Consider the following 15,919-nt stretch of genomic DNA (forward strand, 5'->3'; position numbering starts at 1 on the left):
AGCTGCAGAGGGGCAGATTGGTAAGCCTGAGAAACTACCCCCTTACACAGAACGTATCTGAGTCGGCACCGGGCCAAGACCCGTCACCTGAGCTCTCTTCCCCGCAGTTACGAGGGAACTTGACCTTTTTGCTTTCACTTACTGTTTGTCTCCGGGGAGCCATTTACTGAGGCTGAGATTGATGTCTGTGCCACCAGGTACCATTAAGTAAATCTCCTCCCATCATTTCTGTTCTTGAGGGTGTTTCAAGGAGTCATAACGTGCAGTATATTTTAGTTTGACTAGAAATGTCCCAATCGGCACAGAACACCAGAGGCTCCCATTTTATGTAACGGAAGAAGCGTGGCGGTGTTCTCGGGGCGGTCACGTGCACAGTCATTTCTGAGCCTCGGGAACTGAGGGCGTGTGTCACTGTGGCTCCTTGGCCAAGTCAGCCCAGGCCCTGAACGCACCGGGCGGAAGGGGTGACGGAGTCCTGGGCAGAGCTGGTCCAAAATGCAGCAAGAACGTTGCATTTCAGGAAACAGGGACGGTTCCGAAGGACCCGGTGAAACTGTTAACTCGTGTTGTGGGCCTACAGGTGTGATGGGGGAATATGAACCGAAGATAGAAGTTCAGTTTCCAGAGACTCTCCCGGCCGCCAAAGGCTCCACCGTGAACCTGGAATGCTTTGCCCTCGGAAAGTAAGTCCTGCCCCACTCGGTCCGACCGGCCGGGGGGGCTTCTGACGGTTTCTTCTCCCGATTTTCTGTTTCTTTTCCACCTCGAGCAGCGGTTCCCAACCTTCCCGATGCCGCGACCCTGTAACAGGTCCTCCTGCTGTGGGGACCCCAACCATAGCGTTCTTTTCGCTGCTACTTCGTAACTGTGATTTTGCTGCTGTGATGTCTTAGGCGACCCCTGTGAAGGGTCGTTCGACCTCCAGAGGGGTCGCGGCCCACAGGTTGAGAACCGCTGGTCTACTGGCGAAGCGAAAAGAAAGCACAGGGAGACGCAGACAGAATTTAGTCTGAAACGTCAAGGTGTTTGCGGGAAACGCCTCCGCCTGATTTCGGGAACTAAATCGGTGTCAGTTTCTGTTCATCTGCCGACGCCCAGGGTGCGGTAGACCTTGTACACCAGATCTTGAATGAACTCGAGGAAATGCAGCTTCTATTTCGTTACGCTTGGACGCAGAGGCCCGGCGCTGGGCCTGTGTGACTGGCAGCTGGCCGGAGCCCGCGTCTCTCTCCACCCAAACCCACGCTTGCGCTTTGTCGAGCCAGGAGGGCTCCCGACTTCCGGTTACGGTGGCAGCTAAGGTGAGGCTTCTCTCCGCAGCCCCGTCCCCCAGATCACGTGGAGGAGAGGTGATGGGCTGCCGTTCTCCAGCAAAATTAGGTCGCGGAAGTTCGGCGGGGTGCTCCAGATCCCCAACTTCCAGCAGGAGGATTCGGGCTCCTATGAGTGCGTCGCGGAGAACTCCCGGGGCAGGAACGTGGCCAGAGGGCGCCTCACGTACTACGGTGGGTGTGCCATGACGGGGCGCGGGGGCACGGGGGCGCGGGGGCACGGGGGCACGGGGGCACGGCAGAGTCCAGGGTCCAGGGTCCGGCTGGAAGGGAGCAGGGATCTGCAGTTGGAGGCAGGCTGCATTCACTTTGCATTTTTCAGTGATTCATGGGATAATGAAATACTTCACTTTCTCTTCTGAGAATAACCTTTCAGACACGTAACCCAATCAAGAGGAGACGCCTTGGCTAGGAAGGGGGTTGGGTATGTTTATTATCTTCACTAAGCAGAAGGGGGGACTGCGGGGGACTCTGCCGGCCCTGGACCCCTCCGAGCGGCATGTCCCTCGGCGATACGGCCACACGCCGCCTGGGACGCGTCTGCACCTGTACCTGATGTTCCGGAGGGGAGAGGAAAACAGTGTTACCTTGTTCTAGAATCTGTTTGCAGGAAAATTAGATTTTTTAAATTCAAAATGTGTTTCCAAATATCTTTTATTAAAAAATATCCTCGGTTTTTGGTGAGAGCATGACTTAGAAAATCGAAGTGGATGGTTTTATGAAACACGCTGCTGAGCGTCAGCAGCATCTCGGCGCCGGTGGGGACTGACCGCCTGTGAGGAGCCGCCTGCTGACCTGGTTGCCTCAGAAGCTGGAGCTGAAGCAGCTCTCGGGGCTCAGTAGGCGGCTCTCAGTGTCCAGGGACGAGAAAGCCCACAAAAACGGTGCGGCCTGGTGTGACCCCGAGGAAATCTGGAGGGAGCACGGGCACCATCCTGACCCGGCGGACAGTCGGGAGTGACGGGGACGCTGCACACCTGGGTCAGGCAGCAGCACCAGGTGCAGGACACAGGGGTCCCGGCCCACGTGCTGGCGGGAGACATGCTGATGGGCGGGGCCTCTTCCCCTGTGGCCTCCGTGCTCTGAGCCTCAGGCCACCCCAAGCAAGTCCTGTGGTCCCATATCAGCTTAGTCCCTCCTTCCCAGGCAGCCACTGGCCCAGGGTAGAGAGTGACCCACCCAGGACGGTGACCCCCCCAGGACGGTGACCCACCCAGGAGAGTGACCCACCCAGAACGGTGACCGACCCAGGACGGTGACCCACCCAGGACGGTGACCCACCCAGGACAGTGACCCACCCAGGACTTTGACCGACCCAGAACGGTGACCCCCCCCAGGACGGTGACCCCCCCAGGACGGTGACCCCCCCCAGGACGGTGACCCCCCCAGGACAGTGACCCCCCAGGACAGTGACCCCCCCAGGACGGTGACCCCCCCAGGACGGTGACCCACCCAGGACGGTGGCCCCCCCAGGACGGTGACCCCCCCAGGACGGTGAGCCCCCCAGGACGGTGACCCCCCCCAGGACGGTGACTCCCCCAGGACAGTGACCCCCCAGGACAGTGACCCCCCCAGGACGGTGACCCCCCCAGGATGGTGACCCACCCAGGACTGTGACCCACCCAGGACGGTGGCCCCCCCAGGACGGTGACCCCCCCAGGACGGTGAGCCCGAATCAACCACAGACGATGCAGGCAGAGAAGCCAAAGCTGAGTTGGGTTGTTCTGCTACCTGATGCTCAGCTCTGGCTCCGCTTTTCTGAGATTTTTTTCTTGTTTTCATCGATCTGTCTTTTCCCTTCCTCTGCGTGTTAGTTTCATGAGAGTCACAAAGAGGTGTCCAGCAGTGTCCAGCATGTCTGCCCTGGTCCCTGTCCTTCCTCCCAAGCCCCTGACTTCCCTTCTGTGCCGACCCCTCCCCGCCAAGGAGACGGGCTTCGTTTCCGAGACTGTTCGGAACGGGATGAGGTGAGGTGTCCCTGGATTTCACGGCCAATGTGAGATGATGGAAGAGAGGGTGCCTCTTGGGGAAACGGGTTATTTTAGGGCAGCCTCCACCACCCTGTGGTGGGTAAGGAGGCGGATCATGGCTCCAGTCCCGGGACGTGTGTGCCTCCGACACCAGCGACAGTTCCATGAAAGTCACTCCAGTTACCTGGTTATTTGCCCTGATGTTTTACGTTTAAAATGGTCTCCTGGAGCGCGGGGTCTGCTCCGCCGGCACAGGGTCTCACACCGACGTGTGGGTGGGCTGCAGATGGCACCCCACCCTCACGGGGAGCCGCAGAGGGGCCACAGGAACCGAGTGTCCGTCAGGGGCTTCGGTTTGCGGGGTCACTGCCCCAGGCCGCCGAGCTCCGGGAGAAGAAAACGCGTCTTAACGCAAAGAAGTGATTTCGGCCTGAACTGTACCCTTCAGCCCGGGCAAGACGTTCACGTGCAGAGAAGGAAACACAGTAACGTAAAACTTAGGTCCAATTTCTCTAGACACTGAATCGCTGTTTTCAGCTCAATTTCCCTGTTTTAAGAAGCAATTTTATGAGATAGAAATGGAAACACAGGTCTTCCCGGGGCCGCAATTAAGTAGAAGTAGTTTCTCCAAGTGGAGGGTGCAGGCGGGAGCCGCCCACACACGCACACGCATGATCCGGAGCCGGTCCGACATCCCGCCCGGCCTGGGTCTCGGGGCCGGCGGAGCCCAGCGCCTTCCGCTGTGGGTGGGAGCTGCTTCCTTTGCAAATTACACCTCCTGGAACGTAAGTGAGATGTTAGCTCGCTGCCGGAACTGACCGGCACGTAATTAGAGGGTGCGGTTCCTCTTCTTCCATAAAAACCTCACAGCATCCAGATTAGACCAGTTCATCCATTTCTCTGTTGGTTCGTGCCCCCAGCGGGAACCGACCCCGGGACTCTCTGGTCCGCAGGCCGACGCTGCGGCCACTGAGCCCACCCGGCCGGGGCTCTGCCTCCATTTTAATTCGCACAGAGGCTCCTGAGATGCTCACTGGTTCATATTTAATTAAGTTACTTGTAAGTTGGAGGAAATATTCCTCCCTTGGCTACGGAAGCTTCTCGCCTTGGGATGGGAATTTTTAGTGCACAATTAGACCAGTCTCTGCCGTCATCCACACATCAAGGTGCCACCAGGGTGATCTCGCGACTCAAAAGCACACTTGGAAATGAAACTGCTCTGTGCCCCTGTGTGACCGCCGACGCGTAGACACCGGAGAATGTTCCGGAAAGCACAGCGTTTGCAAACAGACCAGGCGTGAAGCGTTGGCGTAGGAAGTGCAGACGGCCACCCCAGTCCTCAGATCGGGAGACACCCCGAGACCCACAGGGTAAACCCGGGGGACACGGGCTGCGTCCCAGGCCGTGCTCACCTCGCCCCTGGCTCGCGGCCGTGCACCGTCCACACTGTCGCGGGAGGTGTTCGCTCGTCCTTTGCTGGGAGGTCTGAGGGGTCCATTCCGTTGCAGCGAAACCCCACTGGGTCCAGCTCATCAGAGACGTGGAGACGGCCGTGGGGACCAGCCTTCGCTGGGAGTGCAGGGCGAGCGGGAAGCCCAAGCCCTCCTACCGCTGGCTGAAGAACGGGGAGGCCCTGGAGCTGCAGGTGAGGCCAGGCCCCGGAGCCCGCCCTGCCCGTGTGTGCGGTGGGGGGGAACCGTCACCAGTGGGAGGGGCTCGACCCTGCATTTCACTGGGAAAGGGCGACTGTGACTTTAGTCTGTAAAACCATATAAGGCTGCTTCGGTCTGAAGGGGGAGGAGCCTGACCCAGGCAGGTGCGGGATGTGCCCCTTTCCTGTGGCGCCGGCGCAGCCTCAGGGAACAACTGAGTCTCCCCTCACTGCCTGTCACACGGGTGTGTGTCCTCCGGCCTGGCGTGTGTTGCTCTCGTTAAATCGTGTCCACGGTCAGGAATGTTCTTTCCGCTCTGTGCACAGCATGGTTCACACCAGCGGAAAGCCTTCCACGCATGTGTCTCCCAGGACGTTAAAGTCTTTAATCGGCACGATTTAAAAGCGGTGAAAAGCGTTCTAGGTGATGCGCTGAAGGCCGGCGCGGGGCTCAAGGCCCGCAGTCTGACCGTGAGGGACAGTCCACGGCTGCGCAGTCCCCTCCTGCTTTGTTACGAACCTCGGGGCTGTCCGTGGACTGAGGGCGTCTGTCACTGTTTCCAACATGCGGCCGTAGTGTTCACTCCGTCTGACATTTCACAGAAGGGAGTTCGCACGTCGAGTCAGGCAGTCTGGTCTCCCGAGGCAGCTGGGGGTGGTGTGAAGAGTCCCCGTGCGGGCGTCCGTGTGGCCCGGATGCGTGTGAGCCGTTCTGTCCCGTCCAGGAGCGGATCCAGCTGGAAGACGGGGCACTGACCATGTGGAACCTGAGCGTGGCGGACTCGGGCATGTTCCAGTGCATCGCGGAGAACAAGCACGGGCTGGCCCACTGCAGCGCCGAGCTCAGGGTCGTGGGTAAGCGGCCGCGGGTCGGGCCCTGTGCAGAGGCGGGTCCTCCCGGTTACGTCCCCGCGTCTGCCGTCGGCCGCAGTCGGTGGGGTTGCAGTCAGGCCCGTGTTCCAGTGACCCCTTCCTGTAGCCCTCGCCCGAGGACACACTTGCATCGATTTTTAGAGAGAGGGGGAGAGAGAGAGGGAGAGAAATATATCGACGTGAGATAGAAACATCCATTAGCTGCCGCCCTACGAGCCCCAGCCGGGGGTTAAACCTGCGACCCGGCAGGTGCGCGGACCCGGAATCAAACCTTTAGGTGCAGGGGGAGCTCAGCCCACTGAGCTCCCGGCCAGGGCATCGGGGACGCTAAGGAGAAGCAGGGTCAGGGCAGGAAGAGCCCACAGGTGAAGTCAGGACAGCGGCTGGGGAGGCGGTGCTGACCGTGGCCTGCTGACCTGACTCAGTGTTCCCGCGACGAAGCCCCCGGGGACGTGTGACCTTGGTGTCTCTGCTGCTGGGCCACGGCAGGGCCGGCCAGACACTCCAGTGGCAGAAAAGTCCAACCATAACTGAGAGAGTAGCGTAAAGGAGGAAGGAGGAAGGAAGGAAGGAGGAAGGAGGAAGGAAGGAGGGAGGAAGAAGGGAGGGAGGGAGGGAGGGAGGAGGGAGGAAGGTGGTTGGCAGATCCCGCAGTCAAAATGAACCTTGGGTTTCAGCACTGCCTGGCCCAGGACTCATCGCCCCGCCGTTACCGGGCTCCACACTGCTCCCCGTGCGCTCAGGTTCCATGACCAGGGTCCGTCCGGGGGGAGGGGGACTCTTACCGGCCCAGTGGAAGTCACAGTCCTGCCTGTCCCCGGCCCACAGGGTGGCTGGGCCACGTCCCCATGGCCGCCCCATCTGCATGTCCCAAGTGGACGGTCCGGGCTGAGCTAACAGCCTCCTCCACAGGGGACGGTTTGCTCCAGGGACACTGGGAAGGGTCTGGGGACGTTGTGGGTGTCACGAGGTGAGGGGAGGTGGCAGCAGGCTGGTGCTCCTGGCAGCTTGTGGGCTGAGGCCAGCGAGGCCGCTGAGCATCCTGCAAAGATACCCAGGGGAGGGCCTGTCACAGCAAATGGCCCAGCCCGATGTCACGCCACCTTGGGAAATCCTGACTTAACAAAGCCGGCGTGTCAGCCCGTGTCTGGGGGTAGAAAACTGTCCTCTGCCCCCGAGGATGGACTCGGCTGAGAAGCTGGGCTGTGTCCTCCTGGGCCCTGGGCTGTGTCCTGGGCCCTGGGGCTGTGTCCTCCTGGGCCCGGGGCTGTGTCCTCCTGGGCCCTGGGCCCTGGGCTGTGTCCTCCTGGGCCCGGGGCTGTGTCCTCCTGGGCCCTGGGCTGTGTCCTGGGCCTGGGGCTGTGTCCTCCTGGGCCCGGGGCTGTGTCCTCCGTGACACGGGCAACACCCTGTTGTCATCTCAGGAAACGAACTTACAGAAATGGTCAATGTTTCTAATTTTAATAAACTCGGGATTGAGCTATTTTAAAACTTCACAGTAAACTTTTGTTTATTTGTTTGTTTATTGAATCCCCTCACCCAAGGATATTTTTCCATTATTTTTTTTCTTTAAGAGAGAAGGAGAGAGACACATTGACTGGTTCCCTCCTGCCAACCTGACTGGGGCCAGGGATTGAACCCGCCACTGACCGGGGATCGAACCCACAACTCTTTGGTCCCGCAGGCCAATGCTCTAGCCACTGAGAAAACCAGCCGGGGCCCACGGTAAACTTTTAAAACTTCCGTGTAAAGGCCCTGTCTCGAGAGCTCCAGCCGGGCTGGTGTCCGCTTCAGAGTCAGCCTTAGAAATCTGAGACCTGAACGGGTTGGACCAGACGCCGACCCCCCTCCCCTGTCCTCTCTCCTCTGCAGCTTCCGCCCCAGATTTCTCCAGGACCCCGATGAAGAAGCTGGTCCGGGCGCAGGTGGGCAGTGAGGTCGGCCTGGACTGCCGGCCCCAAGCCTCGCCCAGGGCCGCGTCCTCCTGGAAGCGAGGTGCCCAGACCGTGCGGGGCGACAGCAGGTATCTGCGAGGGTCACCTGCTGGCTTCTGAGACCGTCGAACAGCCAGTTACATCATCAGCAAAACGGGTTTCGTGGGGGTAGCCCGGGGACGCCCCTGGGCGCCCTCCCAGGGTCCGGAACAAACAAGCTGGATTCCTAACGAGGGGGGGGCTGGTGGGGGGCTGTTGGAAGAGCTCAGGGAGGCGGCAGCTTCTCCTGGGCTGGGTGTCCCTGGAGCCCAGCCCGAAGGCCACCAGCTCGAGAGGTTCGGGTGATGACTGACGAGGTGGGTGTCCCGCTGGGCGAGGGGGGGTTCTGCCCTCCCGAGCAGCCCCGGTCCGTCCTGTTCGGGGTCCGGGGGGCCGTGCATCCAAGTCAGGCTTCCGACTCTGTTCAAGGAGGTTCCGGTATTTCCAGCTCACCTAAGTGGCTTTCAGTCGGGAGTGAACTGCAGTCGCGTCTCAGTAAACAGTGAGGCATTTAAGCACCAGGCAGACTCCTGTTCAGTGACCCTCTTCTGGTGACAGTGGTCAGTCCTTGAAATCTAAAAGTAGACTCCCTCACCCCTTCCCTCATGAGTCCTCTATGTGAGGGCTCCCCCCTGTCCCCGGTGGGACTGGGTGACAAGGAAGCCCAGCCCGCGCCCGGCTTGGAGGGGCCGGTGGCCCAGGACAAACAAGGTGACGGGTGGACCCCAGTCCTGCTGTGGCCCTGGGTGAAGACAGCTCGGCATCCCCGGTGTTGGTTCAGGGAAACCTCTTGGTCCCTGGTTTTCATAACGACATTTAAAAAGAAGAGGTGGGATGCGGCCCCGTTGAAAGCCCGGATCCGGAGCCGCGTCCTGCTCCCTCGCTAACGGGAGGATGTGGCGCCCACTTCGCCCGGAGGTCGGCGTGTGGGGAAACGTGAATGTCCAGGGCGCCAGGCCGGTACCTGGCGGAGAAGCCCCGCTGCTCCCTCCTCACTGAGTGGTGCTCAGGCCGGGGGGCGGGGGGCGGGGGCTCCGAGGTGCTGACAAGCAGAATGACGCCCCCACGACGTCCACGTTCCTCCTCTGCAAACCTGTGAGCACACTGCCGGACCTGACAGGATAACTGGAGTTGAAGGTGGAATTAGGGGGCCACGCAGGTGACTTTAAAACAGGAGAAGGTCCTGGTTCCCTGGGGGCTTCCGGCACCACCTGAGCACTGAACGGGCGAAGGAGCAGGAGGCGTCCGGAGGCGTCTGCTAGTCACTGAGGTGGCAGGAAGGCTCTCGGGAAGGAGAGGGGCCCGGCGGGGATCTCTGGCCTTGACGATGGTGACAGGGGCCGTAGGGAAAGGCACTTCCGACTGCCCTGCCGGACGGGACAGCCCGCTGCCGACAGCCTGCAAGGAACCAGGCACCTCAGTCCCACAACCACAAGGAGCTGATCCCACCAAGACCTGAAGGAGCCCCATCCTGACAGCACCCGGTTTCAGCCCAGTGAGACCGGCTGGACCTCTGAGCCCCAGAACTATGGGGTGATCAGTCTGTGTTGCTTTAACAGGCCACAGTAATTTGTAATAAAAGGAGCCAGCGAACACGGGTCGACACGCACGATATCCTGGAACTGCCTCTGCCTGCCACCTACGGGTCCTCTATTCATCTCTCTGCGGAGGAGAAAACCGGCGAAATGGCGTCATCGGCCCAAAGTGACCTGGTCAGGACTTGCGTCCAGGTCTGTCGGACCCTGGGACCTAAGCCCCACGGTTCTTCAGTGCCGGGGACCCAGGAAGTTAGAGGGGTCACTGCTTTTGAGCTGGAGCCGAATCACTCCTCTTGGTGATGAGGAAGAAACAGACGGAGAACCAGCCCAGGAGCTGCGGATCCTTCTCCAGGATGACAGTCTGCGGACAGCGGGTTGACTTTAGATGACAGGCGGGCGGGGTCTCTGCGGGCTGGCCCTTCCCCGCCTGCAGGCCACCAGGGTCCGGGAGGCGCCGCCCCTGAGGGACGAGGCGGAGCCCTGCGCCCGGGTCCCACCACCCCGGGTATTTGAGGCACAGAGCAGGTTTGTGCAGCGGAACTTGTCTGCGAGCCTGTTCAGTCAGGCAGGCTTGTGGCTCAGATGCCTTCATTTGGACTCTGCTGGAAGCTAAGCCTTCCTGTGGAAACGCTGACATTTTTGTGGTTCCATTTTTTAATCACTTTAATTGCACATGTAAATTAAGCAGTGACTGTGTCCTGAGGACCTTCCGTGCTTTGCACAATAATAAACACGTGTCCTCACCACCGCGCCGCAGCAGGCGGGGGTTTTCCATCTCAGGTTTGAAAGGGGATTAAGCAGATGAAGAGATTTACCTAAAAGCGTTCAGGGGAGGGTTCCTCCCACAGACAGACGCAGAGCGCAGGGAGGGGCCGACTTCCAGAACCTCCCCTGGAGCCCCTCACTGGGCGCTTGTTCATTGCTGTCCTCCGGTCCGTTGAGAGACGCCACGGAATCGTGTCCCCGGCACACGGGAGAGAGGATTCCTGCCTCGCGTGGTGGCCGTGACCTGGGCCCTCAGCGTGAGGTCCGATGTCTGCAGACACACCGGTCAGTAACCCTGGCCGGGCACCAGGCTTTCTGTGTGTGGTGGGGCCGCTCGCTGCTGTTTGGCGTCTGGAGGTGGGTGGTCAAGGTCACCTGGAGCCGCTGTCATCGGGCTGCAGGCCCCCTGACCTTCCTGCTTCTCGTCCTGTCCTCACTCGGCAGACACACGAGAGCCCGCCTCCCCCCGGGCTCCCGTCCCATCGGGGAGCCTCCACCTGCTACCCGGTCACCTCCTAGGGCCCCATCTCCACTTACGATCACCCTGGGGTGAGGATTTCAGTTAGGAATTTGGGGGCTCCGGCATTCACACCTCGGCACCTGAGCTGGTGGTTCGGATTTGCTTTTCCGTCTTTGGTGGCAAAAGCCCCGAGGAGCCAGGTCCCTGTCACTCGGCTGCCCTGCCGCTGGCTGATCCTCCAGCCGCGTGGCGTCCGTGGGCTCGGCATCGCGCCAGCGGACCCAGGCGTGACCACGTCGGGAACCACTGTGCACGGTGGACTCATGGGAACTGATCAGAATCTTATTCTGGGGACAAACGAATTCATTGATGTATTTGAAAATATAAGAGAAAGCAAAAGTTTTTGATAGGGTAGGTAGGGCAGGATTTAAAGTCCACTCATTATTTTAGATTTTTGTTGTTCTTGTCTTGGGAGACGAACTCGGGCTTCTCCACACACAAGGAAATTCTGATGAACAGAAATGCTTGTGCCCCGCGTGGGCGGCTGGTGGCAAATGCACTTTGGATTCAGCCAGTGCGCACGTCTGTGGTATGATAGATGGACAGATACAGAGTCACGTGTCTGTCTGTCTGTCCATGGTTTGTCTGTCTGTCTGTCTGTGGCACCAGGCAAAGCCTCCGCCGGAGAATGATTCCAAGAGCGACGTGTCTGTACGGACGGTGAGGTAACCGTCTCTGTGAACCACACAGTCCGTGTCCACACTCACCGTCTGCCTGGTCTGTGAGCTTCCGTCCAGCTCACGGCCAGCGCCGGGGTCTGCATCGGCCACAGTACCGCGGACCGAAGCCAGGGAGGCTCCCAAGTCACAGGACCGTGCTGAACAGTCCGCGCGTGTCGTCGGGTGGAGGGGGCATCTCCCGCCGAGGTCGCGGGGGTGGTGAGTTCCCAGCGAAGTCTCAGAAATGCCGCTCTGAGCAGACACCAGGGTTCACGTGCAGAGGGACGGAGCCTCCGCGTGACTGCCGGTTCCTTCGTTTGGAGGTGCGCGGTGTGCCCGCCCCTCAGTGCTCACTGTCAGACACGCACCCCGTCGTTCTCGGTTTTACAACCTCATCTGGACGCCTGACGGTTGCTGTGCATGAGGAAGTCATTTATTGAGTCAGCTTGAGTCGGAGGGTGTGCCGCACCGACGGTCGTGCTGAACTGGGAAGCTGCTGGCGTTCGTACGGAGCTGTGTCGGTGGCTCTGTCTGCGGACCTTTCTCCTTCGTCTTCCTGTGTCGTCCGTTACCGAGAAGAAGTTAGGCCCTTCTCCCGTGGAGTCAGCAGCTCTGAGCCAGCGAGACCTGCTCCTCGAGAGCGTCCGCAGGGCTTCAGTGCCGTGGCCTGTGTGCAGTTCCTCTGGCCCACGTGTTCTCGAGACTCGAGTGACAATGGGAGGCGGCCCCTCCTTTGAGCCAAGTACAAGGGGAAGACCTGGGAGAATGAGACCAGGCGTGGTCGGCCCACAGGAAGCAGCCGCCCGCAGTGCGTGTGGACCGTGTCTGGTCTTCTCCGCGTCACTTAACAGGGTTTAAAATACACTCGCCAATTTTTTTTCTTTTATCCTCACCCGAGGACATTTTTCCATTTTTGCTCAGACAGAGAGGAAGAGAGAGAGAAACATCGACGTGAAAGGGACACATCAATTGGCTGCCACCCGCACGGCCAACCAGAGCCGGGAACAAACTGCAACCGAGGTACGTGCCCTTCGCGGGAACCGAACCCGGGTCTCTGGACCGCAGGCCGACGCTCTAACCGCTGAGCCACACCGGCCAGGACCTGCAATTACTTTCTAAATGGCGCCTTCACTTGAACGCTGCTCACAGTGTTTTGTTGCAGTGGCCTTAATTCAGAAGAGAGTCAACGGGCCGTTGCTTCTAATTAAACACATTAAATTTGTTTTATGTTCAAGGCAGCACTTAATACTAGAGAAACTTAAATACTTGTGAGAAAGAAATAGTGAAGATTTCTCCCAAATGTCAGCGGCCCCGACGCAGACAGTGTAGTGACCAGTCCTCGGTGTCCATCTTGCCCAGAGTCAGAAGCTGGTTTTGAAATGCGGTCGGCGTTGCCCGCTGTGGGTTCTGTCTCTGGGACGTGCCTGAGAAAGGCCGAGCTCTGGGGCAGAAACCTGCCCGCCGGGGCCGGAGCGGGTGGAGGGGCGTTCGGGGAGTTCTCCCAGACTTGATTGTGACCGAGAGTGCAGGACCCCACCCCTTGTTAAAACTCCCAGAACCGAGCCCCGGAAGAGGTGACTCAGCCTGTGGGTAGAGCCCTCCACGTCTCCAGACGAAACGACACGCGGTCTCCCCTCCGCCTGGTCCTGCTGCCACCAGGAGGCCATGTACCCCTGAACCCCAAGGAATGCGCCCCGGAGGTCACCATCGCCGTTTGGGGAACAGCGCCTCGTCCACGCAAGGGGATCTCTCCGGAGCAGAATCTAAACTCTTGCCCGTCGGTGGATAACCGGCCAGGGAGAGGCCCCGTCACTCGGGCCGGGCCGCTGGGCGCCGGTCTGCTCTGAGGGCGTCGGAGCCGGGTGCCCACTCTCCGTGCGGCTCCTCCCTCGGCTCCGGCTCTCCCCTGAGAGGGGCTCGGCTGCAGGACAGGCTCCGTCTCCGCCGGCCCCCATTCCCCCGCGTCTCTGGGCTCCTCTTGCTCTAATTACAAGGGAGCCCGCTTTTCATCTGCTCGTGCTGTCCTCGTCTGTCCGCCTTGCCTCGTCCCCCTTCCCTCCCTCTGCGGGTGCCCAGAGCCCTCACAGGACACAGTTGAGGTGCCCCCGCCTCAGGCACACGGCAGAGAGCTCGGCTGACACTCTGCGCCTGTGCCTTGGCTCCCGGTCAGTCTCCAGCAGCTGCACTTTCCAGAACGAGGGTAAGTTGCATAGAGTGTGTGTCAGGACCTGGGTGCTGGTTGGATGGAGACTGATGTCCTGGGTCCTGTCTGCAGGGAAGGGGCTCACCCTGCCTGCCAGCTTGTCTTCACTCAGCACAGGGAGCACGCAGGTGAACGAGAAACAGCACCAGCCCCCCAGGAGCCCACGGTGCAGGAGCCCACGGTGCAGGAGCCCACGGTGCAGGAGCCCACGATGAAGGTGCCCACGGTGCAGGAGCCCACGGTGCAGGACCTACATAAGCCAGTAAGAAGTGCAGAGAAGTTCTGTGCAGCCCTGGGCCATGGGGGGCGGATCTGAGGACATGACCTTGGAGCTGCTGCAGGACCTGTGGACGCGAGCACAGCTGACGACTGGAGGAGATGCCCCCTGAGCAGGAGGGCTGCACAGACTGGAAGGGAAACTGGTTTCATCCCAGGTGCGTCTGGTGAAGCTCACGCGGCCTGGGAGAGAAGCAGCTGGCGCTGAGGGTTCCCCAGATGGAGGCCGTCTCTCCCCGCACGGAGCGGACACTGGAGGGTGATCCTTGTCCTCACAGGGGAGCTGGGGATACCGGGGAAATGTGTGGGGTCCCAGGAAGTACGGAGCAGCCCTGGCCCTCCCTGGGCTTTTCACTGTACCCCTACTTCGCTGACACCCCCAGCTGGGAGAGGAAGGGAGTGTCCTGGCCCGTGACTCACCCTTTGAGAAGACAAAGCACATATTTGAGGGAATGAAGATCGTCCTGGGAGGAGTCGGTATCATCTAAGACTTGGGGTTTGGAGTGGGCTCGTGGGAAAGCACCCTCACCCCTTCCTCTCTCCCTACCCCTGCCCCCGCCCGCCCTGTTCACACAGGCTGCTCACGTCTGTGAGCGTCTGTGCCATCGTGTCCCTGAGTTATTCTTGCCTGAGTGTGCGCCGTGCCCGCCGTGCCGTGTGGGGTGGCGTCAGCTGTGCGCTCTATGTGCTTCTTGATCACCTCTAGCCCAGGGAAAGAGCAGAGCATCCAAGTTGGAAAGACGAGGTCACATTGTGGGTCTGCCGCTTCCCGCCCAGGTGCGAAGTCACACCAGTCGCGAGCCCGAGTCTTGGTTTCTTTCTTCGTGAAACGGGCCGGAAAGGCCTGCGTGGCCGGGCTAGTCGCTGTCTTTGGGGGCATTTTCTTGCAGGAGGGTGGCTGACCGTCCGGTCTCCGTGGCTGACAAAGGACGGGGCTCCCTTTGGACAAACTTCTTCCAGCTCCGCCCCATTTCTCCCAGCCTGACGCCCCCGTCTGACCCGGTGACGAGTGGCAAAGGTAAACCCAAATCCTGATGTGAGGTTCGTGCTCTGGGGCTCCCCGCAGGGTCCCCGACGTGGCCCTGCAGCTGCCGGCGTCTGTTCTCATCGAAGCGACAAGAGCGGGCTCCGAGGACGAGATACGAGCGAAGACCTTCACCCCTCACAGTGCTCAGAGGAGCTCGGCGTCCCCCGAACCTCCTTAAATAAATAATTCTCCCCAATTATTAAAGAAACCGCTGTTTCCAAACAGTTTCTAAAATCGTATCAGCTCAGTTTCACAGGTCACCATGTGGCTGCTAAATCCGTATTTCAAACGTGCCTTTTCGGGAGCAAACAAATTAAGGCCACTTGTAAGATATTTTGGCAACGTTATGATTTTGCAGTAGGGGAAGCTGGTGCGTGAATCTGCTTCAAACCTCTTTCTTGTGCAAACTGGATATGTTATGTTACTTTGTATCCGTGCTCAGCAGGAAAGTTTCCTTCGCTGGGTGTGTCTGTCCAGACCCGTCCATCGGTCACACTGTGTTTCCCTGCCGCCCGGCCCCCGCCCTGCAAACTCACACGCGTTACGGCCTTGGTCTCACGAGTTACTTAGAATCATTGACGTAATCAGACGCCAGCCATGTCCTTTGAACGTCCTTTTAGATCTAAGTCTACTTGAGGAAGAAAAACTGTCGTCTCTGTTATAATAACTTCAGCTCCAGGTGTGTTTATCGGGACAGACATGCGTTCGCAAAGGTTCTATGAGACTTACAGCGATGACCCTTCATTGCCGATTCTCGGGAATCGTGTGAAACGCTGCCGTCTCCTGGCTCTCGGTGCCGCCGGGCCTGTGTCTCGGGACCTCGGCTGCTGGTTCCGCGTGACGTGTGTCCACCAAGCCTCAGAGCCTGCCTGTGAGCCGGTGTTCACCCCCACGGGGTCATTACCTGCGAATCTCCTCTTGTCCTTGGAGACGTCTGTCCGGTGAATCACACACTGACACAGTCGAACTTATAAGTCCAGAGCCCATAACAGTGCGGTTTCCTAAGAGCCTGGGGTCCTCCTTGCACTCGGGGAGTCGGTGGCCTCGGGGCATCGGGGGAGGCAGCTGGGATGGTGGTGGTCTCAGGAAGTGGTGTCCAAACGGCCGTGTTACTTCCTTCACTGTCGCTGGGT

The 15,919-nt window shown here is 59.8% G+C and overlaps 1 protein-coding gene across 1 annotated transcript in view; it reads left to right on the plus strand.

The window, feature by feature from the left end:
- Positions 1-15,919, plus strand: part of LOC118632989 (contactin-3-like) — a 108,109-nt gene that overhangs the window by 60,004 nt on the left and 32,186 nt on the right. The window contains exons 6-10 of the mRNA XM_036266330.1: positions 581-683; positions 1,321-1,505; positions 4,810-4,946; positions 5,678-5,807; positions 7,698-7,848. Coding sequence (XP_036122223.1) covers positions 581-683; positions 1,321-1,505; positions 4,810-4,946; positions 5,678-5,807; positions 7,698-7,848 — 706 coding nt within the window. The remainder of the gene's footprint in view (positions 1-580; positions 684-1,320; positions 1,506-4,809; positions 4,947-5,677; positions 5,808-7,697; positions 7,849-15,919) is intronic.

Source organism: Molossus molossus, unplaced genomic scaffold, assembly GCF_014108415.1.
Source record: "Molossus molossus isolate mMolMol1 unplaced genomic scaffold, mMolMol1.p scaffold_m16_p_18, whole genome shotgun sequence".
In the NCBI taxonomy this organism is placed as follows: domain Eukaryota; kingdom Metazoa; phylum Chordata; class Mammalia; order Chiroptera; family Molossidae; genus Molossus; species Molossus molossus.